Source organism: Eleutherodactylus coqui, chromosome 7, assembly GCF_035609145.1.
Source record: "Eleutherodactylus coqui strain aEleCoq1 chromosome 7, aEleCoq1.hap1, whole genome shotgun sequence".
Lineage (NCBI taxonomy): Eukaryota > Metazoa > Chordata > Amphibia > Anura > Eleutherodactylidae > Eleutherodactylus > Eleutherodactylus coqui.
Genome location: NC_089843.1, coordinates 64,239,678 through 64,256,274, shown reverse-complemented (window position 1 = coordinate 64,256,274; position 16,597 = coordinate 64,239,678). Strand labels below are relative to the sequence as shown.

The following is a 16,597-nucleotide window of genomic DNA, read 5'->3' as shown; positions in this document are numbered from 1 at the left end:
GGATCTTACTGCTGAGACCCCCACTGTTCCTGAGAAAGGGCGTCTCATGTAGTCGTCTTCTCGTCACTGTGCAGTGAGCCCACAGTGAGGACGACAGGTGAAATGGGACCCCTGATTTCTAGATCGGTGGAGGGTGAGATCCCCACTGATCAGGCTTATATCACCTGGTGATAAAAGTCTATCTTGGTACATTCCCTTTAAGTGCCCTACAAGCTTTACCCAAGGAATGTTCAAAGCTTTAAAAGGAGTTGTCCAAAGTTTTTTTTTTTTTCTCCTTAAGGTAGAAAAGTGATAAAATAAAAAAAAAAAAATACATGCCATGTTGCATTGCTCCAGCGTCACCTCTCTGCTCCTTCCAGGCAGGCTTTGTTTATATGGCTGCTGTGGTGACCAGCCTGTATACGCATGTGACCGCTTCAGCCAATCTCTGTCTACAGCAGTCTAATGCCATACACAACTGAGCCCAGTGATTTCGCTGTAGTGGTTACTTGTGTATTTGGGCATGACACCACTGCCGCCATAAAACCAAAACTGCCCAGAGAGGAAGCAAATAGTGGCAGTAGAGCAGACTAGTGCCATGTGACTATAACTTCCACTCATGCCCCACTCTAAATTCAAATGATCCATAATGAGTCATGGGTGAGGAGCAAGTCCTCAGAAGAACCATGCTGGCTTCTCCCTCTCCTAGCTTGATTGATGGGATATCCTCCAGACAGGTCATCACAAGCCACCTCCAGCACATGTAGAGATAAAGCCATGGCCATCACACCTCAATTCACTGTGCTGGAGGTCATGTAATATTGTTTAAAATATAGTGAGGGCACTGGTCAGTGGGTGAGCCTAAGAGATTGGTGTAGGCAGGGGTCTAGAGGCCCAAATAAACCTAGGGCTGTCCCGTAAGAGTATATTATTACGGTATTTTTTATGTATGCTTGAGGGAACCACTCAGTCTTTGTCATTGACCTGTTTGGGCTAACATTACCGTCACTCCGCATTCCTACCAAGTTTAGGGCTTTCCTGCAGGGAGGCTTTTGTGTCGCAAGGAAAATGCATCTCAAAAGGATGTTCATCCATTGCAGACCACTCCTAATAGAGGTCATTGAAAGCATATATAAACCTGCAGCAGTGTAAAGGCAGGATGATTGCTGTATATTTACTCATTTTGAATGACTAACTGTATTTCATAACTTATCTTTTGCTTGTTTTAGTGTGGAATCTGTAAGGGACAGCTTGGTAGTGCAACTACTGGAACAGACGTCAGAATCCGCAATGGCCTATTAAACTGCAACGACTGTTATGCAAGATCCAGAAGTGCGTATTTTTTTACACTTTCATCCTTTCTTTTAATGTTAGAAGACTTTTGTCTATAATGTCTCCCCAGTAGTGAATTAAGTAGACCCTAGTCCTTGGGCTGTTCCCAAAATCTGACCACCCCCCTTCCCCACCACCACAACCCTGCCACTCTGTCTATATTCAGCACTGTGTTTCTCTGCTAGCATTGCCCTTATCAAAGGACTGTACCTCTACACATTGCAAATATCAGCCTGCGCAAGGAGATATCATCTTGACAAGTGGGGTGATTATGTGAAGTTGTCAATTAGCCCCAGAGACTTTTTGTGGATTGCAAGAATTTATCATTTCAGACCTGTCAGAAGAGAAGATAGGTCATGTGTAAATTTAGTGACTCACAATTGAGAGTTTGTCCTTCTTTTACTTCTCCATGTGGCCCATACCACCATGTTGACTTCTTGACTGCTGCAGAGTTTCGCAATACACTACTGCGGCCATTTCCACAGCAGCCGTGTCTACAGCAATACAAATAAATTCAGATTGTGCACCAAATCCCAGGAATCCATACAGACTCAAAACTAAACTATTACATTCTCCAGAATAGATTCCTGACCAGAACCCCCACATAAATAGACTTTTAAACCAGACTGCTAACTACACACTACAGAACAAGAACTTACTGAAATGTATCTCCTTGATCCCAGTAACATTTAAGAGGAAGCTGTCACTTCCTATAAGCATCATAAACTAGGTTGCGGTGCTTATAGGGTATGTACTGCCGAGCCCAGTGGTATAGTTTATATACTTCTCACGCCCCCAGTATCCACTCTGTCACCCTAGGAAGTCAACATGCCATCAGTCTGTATGGCTTTTTTAAAATTCAGTCTGTGAGAGAACACTCCCACTGCTGTCTATGGGATTGCACGGACTGAATGAGAAGAGTCATACTCATAGATGGCGCTAGTAGAAAAACTGCCCCAGGGCAACAGAATGGCCTACGGTCATGATCCACTAGAGAAATATGAAAATAAACTATCTTTATTTCAAGATGTACCCTCAAAAACAGAACGGCACTCAACACTAGGAAAACAAGCTGCAGACAGGATCCCTAGGTAAAGTATAGGAGTCAGCGTCCTACCTAAAACTATTGTGTCTCGCTTTCTACTTTTAGGTAGGATGCTGCAGTGGAGTCTAAGAGATGAGCCTTGCTGTGCTCTCACCGCACACGTCACCAAAAGTGACAGCTCCTCTCCCTGCTTGTATATAGAAAGAAAGCTGTCAGTCTAAATGCTGTAGGCGAGGAGAACCCTGCGGGAGAACCTGTTTGACTCAGAGCTCTGTAATGAGCGCGGCTCCAAGTCAAACTTCTTAGTACGTTTTTTTTCTGAAATGCTGAAACATACATGTTCCTTATCGGGCATATCTTTCCGGTGTTCCAGGTGACAGGTTCGAATCACAGAAGATCCCTTAAAACTATAATCTTTTATTTCAATATCTTAAAAAACACACATTGGGCTCGATCATCCATTGATGAAATAAAGGACAAGGGCAAGAAAACAGCAACGAACCAAACACAACACACGTGCTCATAGGTGTCACAGTGTTACCACACAGGGGAAGTTTTCAGAGTGAGACTAGATTCATACGTCTCGGATATAGCTGCATAAATCTCGTACTGTATAATCTCGTGCTGTAAAAACTTCCCGTAAGAGAGACCGATATTTCAAATCGTATCCCGTATAGATCTGGGGTGTTGTAGTGTGATCGTTTTGGGGTCACACCTCAACGCAGTCTATTATCCCAGTTTATTTTTTGGTTTGGTTGAGCACTTTAGTTTATTGATCCAATTTGATGGACTGACCAAACACTTTTTTTCACAGTTCATATAAGAGTTAGCCTAAATGAGCAAATAGTTCCACACCCTAATGGGTAGATATAATCAACAACTAGATCAATTCAGAGTTCAAGGTTCAATGCATTTCAGTCGGACCCTCGACTTTTCAAGAACCAGGTGGTCAATAGTCTAGAATGTATTAATAGGTCTGTCCGTACAGGAACTTGGCAAACAGGTGACGGGTTCCTTTCTAACTATGTCTTTGTTGGGGATTTTGGGGCTTTTTCCAAAACTAACCCCTAGCAACTGTAAAGATACATTAATAGATTACTCAGTGCAACATTTTGGACTTGCCAAGCTTAGAAAACAAAATGGATATCCAGCCTTAAATAATGAAAGAGAATTGAATAGAGATGAGCGAGCATTGCCCTTAGCGAGTACCTGCTCGCTCAAGAGAAGAGGTTCCGGTGCCGGCGCGGGGGAGCGGTGAGTTGCGGCAGTCAGCAGGGGGGAGAGAGGGAGAGAGAGATCTCCACTCCGTTCCTCCCCACTCCCCCCCCACCCCCCCACCCCCCGCTGGCACCCGAACCTTTTCTCCATGCTCGCTCATCACTAGAATTGAACCATTAAGTAAATAGTATTTTAATACTTGATTAGAAAATTTCCTGCCATAGGTTACTAAAGGGATTGTTTAAGCGTTCCCCATCCATACACATAACCAATGTAAACCGACTAGTCTCCATAGGATAAATTGTATGCAGATACCTGCGGAGCTGTAGGGAGAATATGGCAATGCAAGAACAAAACACATGCACTGGTGGGAATCCTATTACCCTGTTTCCCTGAAAATTAGACATACCCTGAAAATAAGACACAGCATGATTTTCCAGAATTTTTGAGGATGCAAAATGATTTTTCAGGCTTCTTGAGGATGCTTGAAATATAAGCCCTACTCCAAAATTAAGCCCTGCTAACAATTAATTTAAAAAGTCAATTTATATAGTGTCCCGGCAGCTATACATGTAAAAAAGTTAAACCTTTTTGAACAAAAATTAATATAAGACACTGTCTTATTTTCAGGGAAACATTGTAGTTTGACCTCCTCCACTCAAACATGTAGAAATTGTAAATGGTATTGAAAGAAAGCTTTCCTTGCTGCAAATGTAGTTCACTTTTAAATATCGTGCTGTTATAACAGTCTTCTAAGAAATTAGAATCTGTAAGCGTAAGATAGACATGAGTGTCACTTAGTTTTTGGAAGTTTGTAATTCATTATCTCATGTTATCTCATCATTTCTTCCAGCGGCGGGTCACCCTACCCCATTGTGATTCCAGCAGCTGCCATGAAGACCTTCCGTAGAGAAGAGCTTACACTCTCCCATGAAGGCGGACTTTAGACAATCACTTTTACCTGCAGAGATCCTGATACTCATCTCATGTCGAGAAAGGAGAACTATGTGTGGTGCTTGCTAGTATGCTACATGATTTGCTTAATGTATGCAGACATTCATTTGCAAAACAAATCCAGTAGATTTCAATCTAACAAACACCACAAATGAGTATTGTGTATTTGCCAAGAAGAGTTCAGTCAGGCCCCTGGTTTACAAAGAACCCCTACACGCTGGTGTGGGAAGGCTTATTGATAAGTGACATGCCCCAGAGGTGCCTCTCTTAATTCTACATAAGGTGCAACTGATTGTATATCTACTCATAGGGCTACATTATACGCACACGTTACATCCTATGTAACCAGCAAACACCTCTAGACTTACATATATGATAATAATGATTGTGGCGTGCTGAGACACTACTTAGACCTGCGAAGTGAAGGCTCCAGGTCCTACTTACTGGTGTCCAGTGGCTTGCACCTTCATTGCCTAGGGGTCATGTAAGAGATGACAGATGAAGCATTACGTTTTAGATTCCTATTAGATTGCACCATGAGTCTTACATACCAGGAAGATATATGCGCTAATCTTGGGTCACCTGATGCAAGCCTTCCAGCATTTGAAAACGATAGTGATGTATGTGTGAGAAACTTCTAAACTTTTGCAGACAGCTAATGGATGTGAATGTTCTTGGGTGTAAACATTCTAGCACAATTAAAGTACTTTGCTGTTTCGGTCTCTATAGAAACTCTTATCATAGAATGTAATTACAATTAGAATGCATACACCGGTGTGATTGATGCCTTATCACATGTGCATACCATTTAACATTGAGTAGGACTTCAAATTTTTGCATTACGTTTAGGATATTCATGCATTTACTCATTGTGCCACTAGATGGCGATATGCACACTGAGGATAGTGCAGTGCTTTTTCCACTATACTGAAGTATAGCCTGATTATAACTATTTGAGTTTATACTGAGTGTTGGGTTTGGCACAAAGATAACTGCTTTACATCTATAGCGTTGGTAACTGACGAGACCGGTCTCTTAGAGAATGTGCACTATGAATGATATGATTGAATGCCGATGAGACAGATGAATTATATAGCTGCCTCTATTTCCAAAAAGTTCACGTGAACCTTTGCTGTGTAGATAAAGTGGACAGAACATTTTTTTTGTACTTTTAATATCTGGTAACCTGAGTGCTCAGATGATTTTGCAGTTTCACATTCTAAATAGGCTAATGACATACTATTAAAAACTTGTGAATGTTGTTATAATCGTGAGCTGGTTTTGGAAAAACAGAGATCTATCTAGAAGATCACCTGTACCTGCACAAGGCATCGTAAGAAGTACCTGCACCTATATACACAAGTTGGCTATTGGATCCCCCACCTTGGTGTGTAATAGACTGTATGTCATGTCTATGTTTGCATTGTTTGTAAGCGAATAGAATACACCTCTGTCAGTGCCTAAGCAATAATACGTCTTCTCGAGCCAGTAGCAACTATTTATTTTAGCGCTAGCACTGTTTATTTTGCATGTTGTCCATAGAGAGGTTCTTTATCATGTGTTCAACTTGGATACACCTGCAGCACTCGCTACATTTTGCAACATACATACAAATGGTGCCTTAAAATGCAAAACTGTTGCATGTTTCTGCAGGTGCAACAGCTGCAATAAAGTACATTGTAAAGGAAGATGACAGAATAGGAGGGGGTCTAAAGCTTTGCTCTGGACTTGTCATAGAGCTGTAAAGGAAAATATAAAAAAAAAATGTTTTTTGAGTTTTTGTGTTTATTTCTTTTTCTGATGTGTTTTGCATGGATCCAGTTTCCCAGAACTGATGTTTACACTTTGCATGGTGTCTATAGCCTTTATACCTGATTCCTGCATTGCACAAAACACACCCAATATAACCATTGTTTTATGGTATAACCAGGATTCCGTTCTGCGTCGGAGCTATAGTTAGTGCTAGTCATACAGTTTCCTTCTTCACTGATCATTTGTGCTTTTATATTGGATGGGATTTAATATTTATCTGCATTACAATACATGGTGCAGGATGTACATAATAGCAGAAATTCCATGCTTTAATAAACTGGTCACCAGCACACTTGTAAGCGTTTGGGCTTCTATGGTCTCTTTACCAGCTACCTTGATACATAGGTGTGTATTACATCATTTTTAGACACTTTTTGAATGAATACATGAACATTTCAGTTGAATTGGTGGACTGCAGTTAACCCTAATACCTTAAATGCTCCATCGTATCATTGTAATGGTCCAGGAGGCTTCAATATACAGTTATTTGGTGCAGTATACGCATAATAGAGCTGCTTTATGTTCCTTTTCATGCCCATGACATGGAAAGAATAAGACACAGCAGAGCACATAGTAGAAAAAAAAATTAACACGGCTTTGGTAATCAAGGAAAGAAAATTACCTCCATGTCATAGTACTGCTAAAACCGCTCTACAGCAGTATGATGACCCCACCAAACAGCCAATGTAAAACTGAGTTTCTGGTAGGGGGTATTGGAATATCATGCAGTCGCACCTCAAATTACTAATTGTGAGTGGAGTTGGGCTTTAAAGGGGATGTCTTGTTGTAAACTATTGATGGCTATGCTCAAGATAGGTCATCTGTTGTAAATCAGTGAAGGGTCGGTCACCAGGGACACCTGCCAATCCCCTTTCTTTCGATTGATGCACTGAGCTGATTTTAGCAGGAAGCAGACTGCCCCATTTTCTCTGCAGTGGCCAGGCTTGGTATTAGAGTCAACGTTTCCATTCATCCCATTGGGAACTTGGTCTGCAATACCAAGCCTGGCCACTGCAGTGAGAACAGAGCTGCAGAAATAAGCTCAGTGCACATACACCCTGGACTGCTGGAACAGCTGATCAGGGGAGGTCCCAGAAGATGAACCACCACCAATCTACTATTGATGAACTATCCTGAGGATAGACCATCAGTGGTTCACAACCCCTTTAAGGCAGATTAGGTGGTTGTGTTTCCAGCATCCTCAGAACGCCTTATAAATAGTCATTTACTGTCAGGCTTACCAAATACGGGGCTAGTGTGTGATTGCATTGTATATTTTGCTAAAAAGTGTATTGGTGTGCAATCTGCTACTGATTCTTGTGGCAGTGGTATAAAATCTTTGATTATATCTGTACTTCTGGTGTTACTGATACTAACCTTGTCATTGGAAATGTAATTATGAAAACTTTTTTCGTTTTTTTTCGTTTTGTTTTTTTTCTAACATTTACCAACATGCTGATGAACTTCACCAATAGAACAGTTCTTCTCCTACTACGTCATAATGCTCCATGCTTACTGTTTTGAGATACCAAGAAGGTCGGCTAGCCACTGTGTCTGTGTTAATTCTGTCTGTTGTGACGTTATACTGGTTTGGTGCATATTGCCTTAACTGAGGAACAATGTCGTGTCGGGTTCCTGTGTCCTGTCTGGTTCATATAACACTAGAAACTTGGAAAATAGATGAATAAAAAAAAAACTGCAACAGCTTTTATAGTACATGTATGTTTCTAAATAAAACATTGGACAACATGTCAGACTCCGGGTGATATGTTCTCTTTGTGCTATTAATTGTAATTGTTATGATGATACTGATACAACTAAACGCACGTATAATTGCAATGAATTTACTTACGATGCTATGCAGAGGGCCATATTCAGAGTTACAGCCCAGCAGTACTCCCATAGATCTTTAAAGAGTTTGTCCCATTTCTAGTTATTGATTAGCTATCGTCAGGATAGGTCATCAATAGCAGACTGGTGGGGGTGTGCCAACTGTGACCCTCAGGAATCAGCTGTTCCCCCAGGCTGGTGTCCTTGTGTTAAGCTGCAGGAAGCAGACAGCTCTGTACTTTGCTCAGTGGCCCAGGTTGGTATTGCAGAGTGAGTTGCAGTCAGCTCAATAGGTTGTGGTTTCAACATGTAATGGCCATTCTGCAGTCGACTAATATTGCATATTGAGGGACTGCTGTGTAAAGTCTCTTATGGCAGCCATAGTAATTGATCCTCAAATGTGAATCTGCATGCCGTGGATAGCAAAAATGACTATCTAATGGGTCATTAATACCTGGATTATTTTTAACCCTTATTGGATCAGGTTGTAGAGCAGAGCAGTGTAGCCTTACAGTTATCATTTGATACTAATCATATATCATATTAGGTCTATTAGACTACTGACTATTAGTATCTAGTGATTTCTAGAGCATAACTTGGTGAGGAAGGAGTTCTGACTTAAATGTGACATGTGCCAAAATTTTAGCTGAAAGTAAGCCAACCAATATGTGACCTAAAGTTAGACCAAAGTTTCTTAAAGATGCACTAAACGTATTGCCCAGCATGATCTAATGTGTTAAATTTGTGCGATTATAGACTCCTAGTTTAAATTTGCACTGTGTAAACTAGACAGCATTAGTAACGTTAATTATGAGCAGATTCATGAAAACTGTCTATAAGGAAACCTGTTGCTCAAAGTAACCAAGAAGTGCAGCCTACAACTTTCAAGAACAGAATATGAATTGAAAGCTATGCTGTGATTGGTTGCTAAAGCCCAGCCCTTAATATTATGTTAGCCATTAAGATCCCATGATGCATAATTACCAACTACTGTTTCCTTTAACTGCCACCCAAGCAAAAAAAGCAGATTATCCGCCATTAATTTGCTGCAGTAAAGTATGAAGATGGAGAAACAAGTGTCGACCAGCAAATGTGTTGAGAATAGAGATGAGCGAGTATACTCGCTAAGGCACATTACTCGAGTGAGTAGTGCCTTAGCCGAGTATCTCCCCGCTCGTCTCTAGAGATTCGGGGGCCGGCGGGGGAGATCGGGGAGGAACAGAGTGGAGATCTCTCTCTCCCTCTCTACCCCCCCGCTCCCCGCCGCAACTCACCTGTCACCCGTGCCGGCCCCTGAATCTTTAGAGACGAGCGGGGAGATACTCGGCTAAGGCACTACTCGCTCGAGTAATGTGCCTTAGCGAGTATACTTGCTCATCTCTAGTTGAGAATGTAGTCCTGACAACATAAAGGTATTGTACGCTCGTAATCCTCAAACAAATGATTAGTGATGATATCCTTCACGACGTGTCCATCGACGGCAACACTCTAGCTCTTGGCATGCATTCGAACGTGTGATGCAAAACCGAACTTGTCTTAAAGGTCCGTTCACAGGTGGCACAGTACAGCAGTCCACTAGCCTTGTAGGTGTTAATTATACGAGGGCTTTGAGCAAGTTTTCCAAATTTGGCGTTTGGCATCCAGTTCTTCAAGGCGGGATTGTTCAAAGACATTAGTGGCTCTTTTGACAGCATTTCGCCATTCTGGTCTTCACTGAGCAAGCTCCTCCCAAATGTCATGTGAAAAGCCGTAGTACTTAAGGTGCGGCTTCAATACATCCTTATATTTAAGGTATTGGCCTCCCTTTCTGCGTTGTTGCTATGTACCGAGCTTCCAAGATTTTGAAATGTCGATACCTCTTCTATCACTTTGTCCCCGAGGAGCAGTACATCATCTCCTGTAGATGAGGCTCTTGCAGGTTGTTTAGGACCTTGCTAATGGCTCAAGCATAACTGCAGGTTTTCCATGCTGTCAGCCATAAGACCAACGTCATCGGCATACAGTAGTTCAAGTACAGACTGTTGCTCCACCTTGTGTTGAGACAAGTCACAGGCACTCCTATCGAGTCTCATGCTAATCATCATTTGTTCATGACGATTCTCCAAGGCATCGTTCAGCACGGCAGCAGAATAAAAAGCAAATAATGTACAAGCCACTGCACAAACTTGTATTACGCCACTAGTGACTGGGAACTGATCTGTAAGCTCATTTTCATGTTGTACATTGGCCATCATGGAATTGACGTACCATGTTGACAAACTTTTCAGGGCATCCAACCTTATGCAGAACCATCCATAGTGCAGGCCTTGGTACTCGATGAAAGGCTTTTTCTAGGTATACAAAACACATGTAGTGGTCACTGTTGTTCTAGGCTTTTTTTCCTGGAGTTTCTTGACCACAAATATTGCATCAACCATGCCTCTATTCGGACAGAAGCCACACTGACTTTCAGGGAGCAACTTCTCTGTCATCATATTAAGGTATATTAATGATATGAGACAGCACTTTTCCAGCTACAGAGAGAAGAACAATGCCTCTATATCCGTGTTCCCCAACTCCAGTCCTCAGGGACCACCAACTGTTGCCCAGGTGATGTAATTATTGTCAGTGCCTCAGACATTGCCACAGGTGTTCTTACCATAGGATATCCTGAAAACATAACCTGTTGGTGGTCCCTGAGGACTGGAGTTGGGGACCTCTGCTTTATATGATCCGCAATCTGACAAATCTCTACTTCCTTTGTAAAGTTTACAGATGGAGGCATTTTTTCCAGTCTTGTGGAATGGTTTCCAGTCTCCAAAATTTCAGAACCAGTTCTAACAGTCTATTTCATATATTTTGTCCACCGTATTTATAAATCTCAGCTGGCAGGCCGTTTGACCCGGGAGCTTTACCATTTTTCAGTCATTTTATATCGTTGCTGAACTCTTGGAAAGATGGTAAAATGTCAAGATCTGATGCAGTTGGTAAATTTCCAAGTGTGGTGATCTGTGGTAGATTGGCTCCATGGCTACCGGGATTCAGCACTTCATTAACGTGTTCTACCCATTGCAAAAGAACTTCTTGAGGGTCTATTAATCACTGGGTCTTATCACTCGAGAAAACTGCGGCTGCCTGTTTATGTATAGGTCCAAAGACTGTTTTTAGACCCTCAAAAAATTTTGCAGTCTGGCTGCTGTCTGCATGCTTCTGTTGTTCTTCTGCCTTTATATGGCATCATCGGTTGTTGCATGCTGACCGTTTTGTTGAGCTGGGCACGCCTCAGGTCCTCAACAAGTTTCCGCATTTCGACATCAGAATCATCGAACCAGTCTTGATTTTTTTCGTCATCGGTTTACCAATAACTCGCTAAGAACTTTTGCAAAGCACTTTAGCAAATATTTACCGATTCTCATCGATGTACTTTTCTTGGCAAAAATATCAGCACTGCCAAAATCTACTTAAGATTGTGAGTAGAGATGAGTGAGCATACTCGCTAAGGACAATTACTCGATCGAGCATTGTCCTTAGCGAGTACCTGCCCACTCGGAAGAAAAGGTTCGGCTGCCGGCGCGGGTGAGAGGTGAGTTGCGGAAGTGAGCAGGGGGTAGCGGGAGAGAGGGAGAGAGAGATCTCCCCTCTGTTCCTCCCCGCCGCTCCCCGCCCGCTGCCGGCAGCTGAATCTTTTCTTCCGAGCGGGCAGGTACTCGCTAAGGACAATGCTCAATCAAGTAATTGCCCTTAGCGAGTATGCTCGCTCATCTCTAATTGTGACACATATCTTGCTTTGGATAAGATAGTCTCGGTAGAATTTTGTGCTCCGCTCGACGTTGAGGCTTGTAGCTGAACCTTAATTTGGACCTTCTAAGTCGCTGATCGGTTTATACTTTAGCTCAGCACATGGCTCTATTTATGAGGACGTATGATGATGTAGTCCAGTACATACCAATGCTTGGACCAAGGATGTATCCATGACATTTTATATTTCTCGGATAACCCAAAGAAAGTATTAGTGATGCTGAGCTCCAATTCCGTGCAGAGAGTTAGTAAGACTGTACCATTTGTTTTGCTTTTTCCAACTCAGTGTTGTCTTAGTACATTGTTCCAGGCCAAGTATTTGGTTCCTACTTCTGTGATAAAGTCTCAGAGCAGAACATTCTTATCACTGGAAGGAATATTTAGCCTTATCCTCGTCTGGTGATGTGAGGGTAGGGGCATAAATGCTTATTAGGTGGAGATATTTTTTATAGGCCACAATACATTAGTAACAAGAGAACCCTGCCCAGAAGAGCTTGCAATCTATGGCCTGCAGTGGCTATAAAGGGTCACCTTCATAGAGGCGGCTTGTATGTCGTATTTCATCAACAGCATATTTTTATAGGGGTATTTTCTCAAAACATTTTTTCTTAGGAGGTCTTCTATTTGCTACAGAAACATACAACACCTGGAGGCATTAAGTATTGGACAATGTGAAGTTGGAACTCGATGTGAAGAGGAAGACTATATGTAAGGTCCTGTTCACACCAGTGTAGAGAGGCACGGCTCACTGTGCCCCGTCTTGCATAGTCATTTGCAGTTCAGTGATACTGTTTTGCAATAGTTCATGCAGTACTTTGTTCTGTGGCATTCGAGCGCCACCTTGTGGCCAAAGAGTGTAATGGTTCTGCGGTTATAAATGTAATTTCAGTAAATGTGATTCTATTGGCTGGTGGCGACGGGGAGGAGATAGGAGTCTCTATGAGTGAGCCATGGTTTGAGCAGTCCTAAGGAATGGTCTATGACCTCCAGTGAGCAGCTTACAGCTAAAAAGCATCTAATCTGCTGGGGCTGCTAGAAAATTCAGAACTGACTGTGCTCTGGTTTATGTCCTCGTTGGAGTTTTCTCCTGGTGCTTCCCACCATACCATCTTCCACACAATGTGGACCGCCATGACACCAGAGCTACTGAGTGGTCCTAGCAAGTGTTAAGTCTCAGAGAGAAGGTACCATACTTATTTCCCCACAGACCCTACTAGAGACTTTTCGTGCTAGCGGACATGAACTTGGGGGGGAATTAGTCTTCTAAGTTAGGTACAGAAACTGTTTGGCCTACCTTAGGGCCTACAGCCCGGCTGCCCCACAGAGGATACTGATCCCAGAACCATTGCTCTGGGCAAGTACCCAGCAGCCTGCACCAGAAGGACACAAGATAGGTCCCCTATCCTCCGAACTTAGGGGGAGATCAGCCACCAACTTCCGGTCCCCCAATTCCCGGTTATACAAATGTTAACCCCTGTTTGTGATGTCAGTTTCTCTGTTGCTTTTTGGAGCAGAGAAACCAAAATAAAATGGGATTAAACTCTTCAGTTTTTTCTCCAATTGATTTCAATGGGTTTTCCAAAAAATGGAAAGGTTTCCGTTTGCTTTCATTCCGATTTATTTCAGTTTTTGGAACAAAATAAATAGTGCTGCAGACTGCTGCGTACAATCCCTAATCCTGCCACTCATTACCGTGTCTACCTAATAGCTATAGTACAAGCAATGTGTCCTATTGGAACGATTAACCCCTTAATGCTCCATAACATATATGTACATCATGAAGGTTCAGGGTTTGTATGGAGGGGGATCTGGAGCTGCTTCTTACAGCTGACACCAGCTCACAACAGCTGCGATCAGCACTCCCACTGATTGCAGCTGTTAACCCTTTAAATGTCCCGATCAGAGTTTGAGAGTCCCAAACAGCCCCCCATGATGAGTTTGTGGGGGGCCGTTTGGTTGCTATTGCAGCTAGGGGTCTTCTGAAAGCCGCAAGGGCTGCCATTGCAGATTGCCTACCAAGCAATGCCTGTGGCGTGGCTTGATAGATTGTTTGTCAGATCACAGTATATTGCAATACTATGGTATTACATCATACTGCAGGAGCGATCAAACCATTGCAAGTTCATGTCTCCTATGGGGACTAAAAAAAAAAATGTAAAAATCTATTTTAAAAAGTTAGAGTAATTAAAAAAAAGTAAAAGGTAATAAAAGTTTAAAAAAAATTGCCAAAAAAATCAAAATGAATAAACCTCAAAACATATTTGGTATCGCTGCATCCATAAAAGTCTGATCTATCAAAGCAACACATTATTTACCCCGCACAGTGAACGTCATCAGAAAAGATATATATACTTAGTCAGAATTGTGCTTTTTTGGTCACCCCGTCTCCAAGAAAAAATGTAATAAAAAGCTATTTTGGGCCCAGGTCCAAAAGTTCAGTTGGGCACTCCACTGCTCCCCCCATCCCCTTGCAGCTACCTTGACTGTGGTCCGCCCCAAAAGAATACAATAAATATTTTCTACATATATAGCTGCAATGGCTCAACTCTAGTAATCTCTAAATAGTGCAGTCACCATATAGTAGTCAGATACCAGTTCCACAGTCATCACACTTGACATCATGTCTGACTAGTGACATCCGCTTTCTCCATTCTTCTCCATTTGCTCCAGACAGCCATGAAGATTTCTTATATCTACAACTCGTCTTTGCACACTTTCCATCCTGCCACTACCCCCAATGCCCCTCACAGTGCCTCCTACAGTAAAAGTGCCCCCTCTTGTGCCTCACAAAGTAATACTACTCGCCCATAGTAATAATTCACCCATATTGACCACCAGAAATAATGCCTGCTTTGTACATTCACACTGTAATAACACTTATTTATGCCTTACATAGAAATAATCATCTTCTCTGTTCCCTGCACAGTAATAATGCCCATTCTGTGCTACAGTAAATTAATAATACCCCCAATGTTCACAAAGTAACAATGGTCTTTTTGTGCCCCTTAGAGGGAATGTCCAAGTTATTTTTTCTTTTAAGTTCCTGTTCGCTTGTCAGTCCCGTTTTAATGCTAGAGGTCCCCTTGTTTCCTTTTAAGATAATGGCGCCCCCTACGCCCTCATAAATAGAGCCCCCATGACTCTATAGTCTCATAGAATTCCCACTGTGTCCTTCTACCCGCCAAAAAACCTTAATGTCTCTTGCGCGTCCTCCATTACTACATACTCCAAATACAGGGGCCTGCGGGATAGTAAGGAGAAACAGAGCGGGATTCCCACAACCTTTGCTATTCAGGTGCATGGAAAGGAGGGCATCATACGTGCTTGCAGGTGATCAACTGCTTGCAGTCAAGTGGCATGATAAAAAAGGATGTCTATACGTTCTAGCCCAGTGATGGCGAACCTTTTAGAGACAGAGTGCCCAAACTGCAACTCAAAACCCACTTATATATCGCAAAGTGCCAACACGTCAGGGGGCGGGGCTTATCACGACGTATGATTTTACCCCCGTCATTCTAAAAAGGACAGGGCCGCTTCAAAATGGACAGCGTGCAGATTTTGACTGCCTTTTGGATGCGGAAATGCTGCAGAATTTGCCACGGAAATTTCTGCTGAGGACATTCTGCAGCATTTCTGCCACATGTAAACATATCCCAGTGGTAACAGTGACATCCCCCAGAGTGGCCCCAGCAGTAATAGTGACTTCCCCCAGAGCGGCCCCAGCGGTAATTGTGACACCCCACAGTGGCCCCAAGCGGTATTAGTGTCACCCTACAGCGGCCCTCAGCGGTAATGGTGACATCCCACAGTGGCCCCCAGCAGTAATAGTGACTTCCCATAGCGGCCCCCAGCAGTAATAGTGACTTCCCACAGCGGCCCCAACGGTAATTGTGACATCCCACAATGGCCCCAGTAGTAACAGTGGCATCCCACAGCGGCCCCAGTAGTAAGGGTGACATCTCACAGCAGCCCCAGTAGTAAGGGTGACATCTCACAGCAGCCCCAGTAGTAATAGTGACATCCCATAGCAGCCCCAGTAGTAATTCTATTGCTACTGCAGCCAACATAGGGGACACTATTACTAATAGTATCCCCTATATCAGCCCCAGTAGTGATAGCGCCCCCTGAGACCCATATACTTACCCTTTCCTGCTCTGCTCGGTGCTGCTGCTGGCGCTGATCCCAGGTGCACACTGTGACGTCAGTGTGCTGTTGGACACCTCCTCCCCCTGCACTCGCAGAACCAAGCAGGAGACGTCATGGGAGGTGGATCCTGGCTGCGCACTGACATCTCAGTGTGCACCGGGATCAGTGCTGCTGAGTGAATACTGGCAGGAGAGCCGCAGCCCCTGGCCGTTATTCACTACCGTGGTAAGCGCCTGACGGCGGTGCGTGCCAGCAGGGAGGGCTCTGCGTGCCGTCTCTGGCACGTGTGCCATAGATTTGCCACCACTGTTCTAGACTGTGCACGCAGACACCTCAGTAGTAGTCAGGGAGAGGGAGGGCCACCACAGGCAAGAGAAAACCTGTCTGCGTCACAGACTACAACAAAATTATGGAGGTGTAGATCTGTCTGACCAGTTGCTTCAGCCATACCTGGTGAAGCGTAAGACCAGGTACAAAAAGTTGTCAATCTACCTTACTCAGATT

At 43.2% G+C, this 16,597-nt stretch overlaps 1 protein-coding gene across 5 annotated transcripts in view; it reads left to right on the top strand.

Moving 5' to 3' along the window:
- LIMCH1 (LIM and calponin homology domains 1) overlaps window positions 1-8,089 on the top strand; it is a 268,490-nt gene extending 260,401 nt beyond the window's left edge. For all 5 annotated transcript variants that reach the window (XM_066573145.1, XM_066573144.1, XM_066573143.1 and 2 more), the window contains 2 exons: window positions 1,209-1,311; window positions 4,428-8,089. In XM_066573145.1, coding sequence (XP_066429242.1) covers window positions 1,209-1,311; window positions 4,428-4,453 — 129 coding nt within the window. In that variant the 3' untranslated portion in view covers window positions 4,454-8,089. The remainder of the gene's footprint in view (window positions 1-1,208; window positions 1,312-4,427) is intronic.
- Window positions 8,090-16,597: the final 8,508 nt, after the last annotated feature.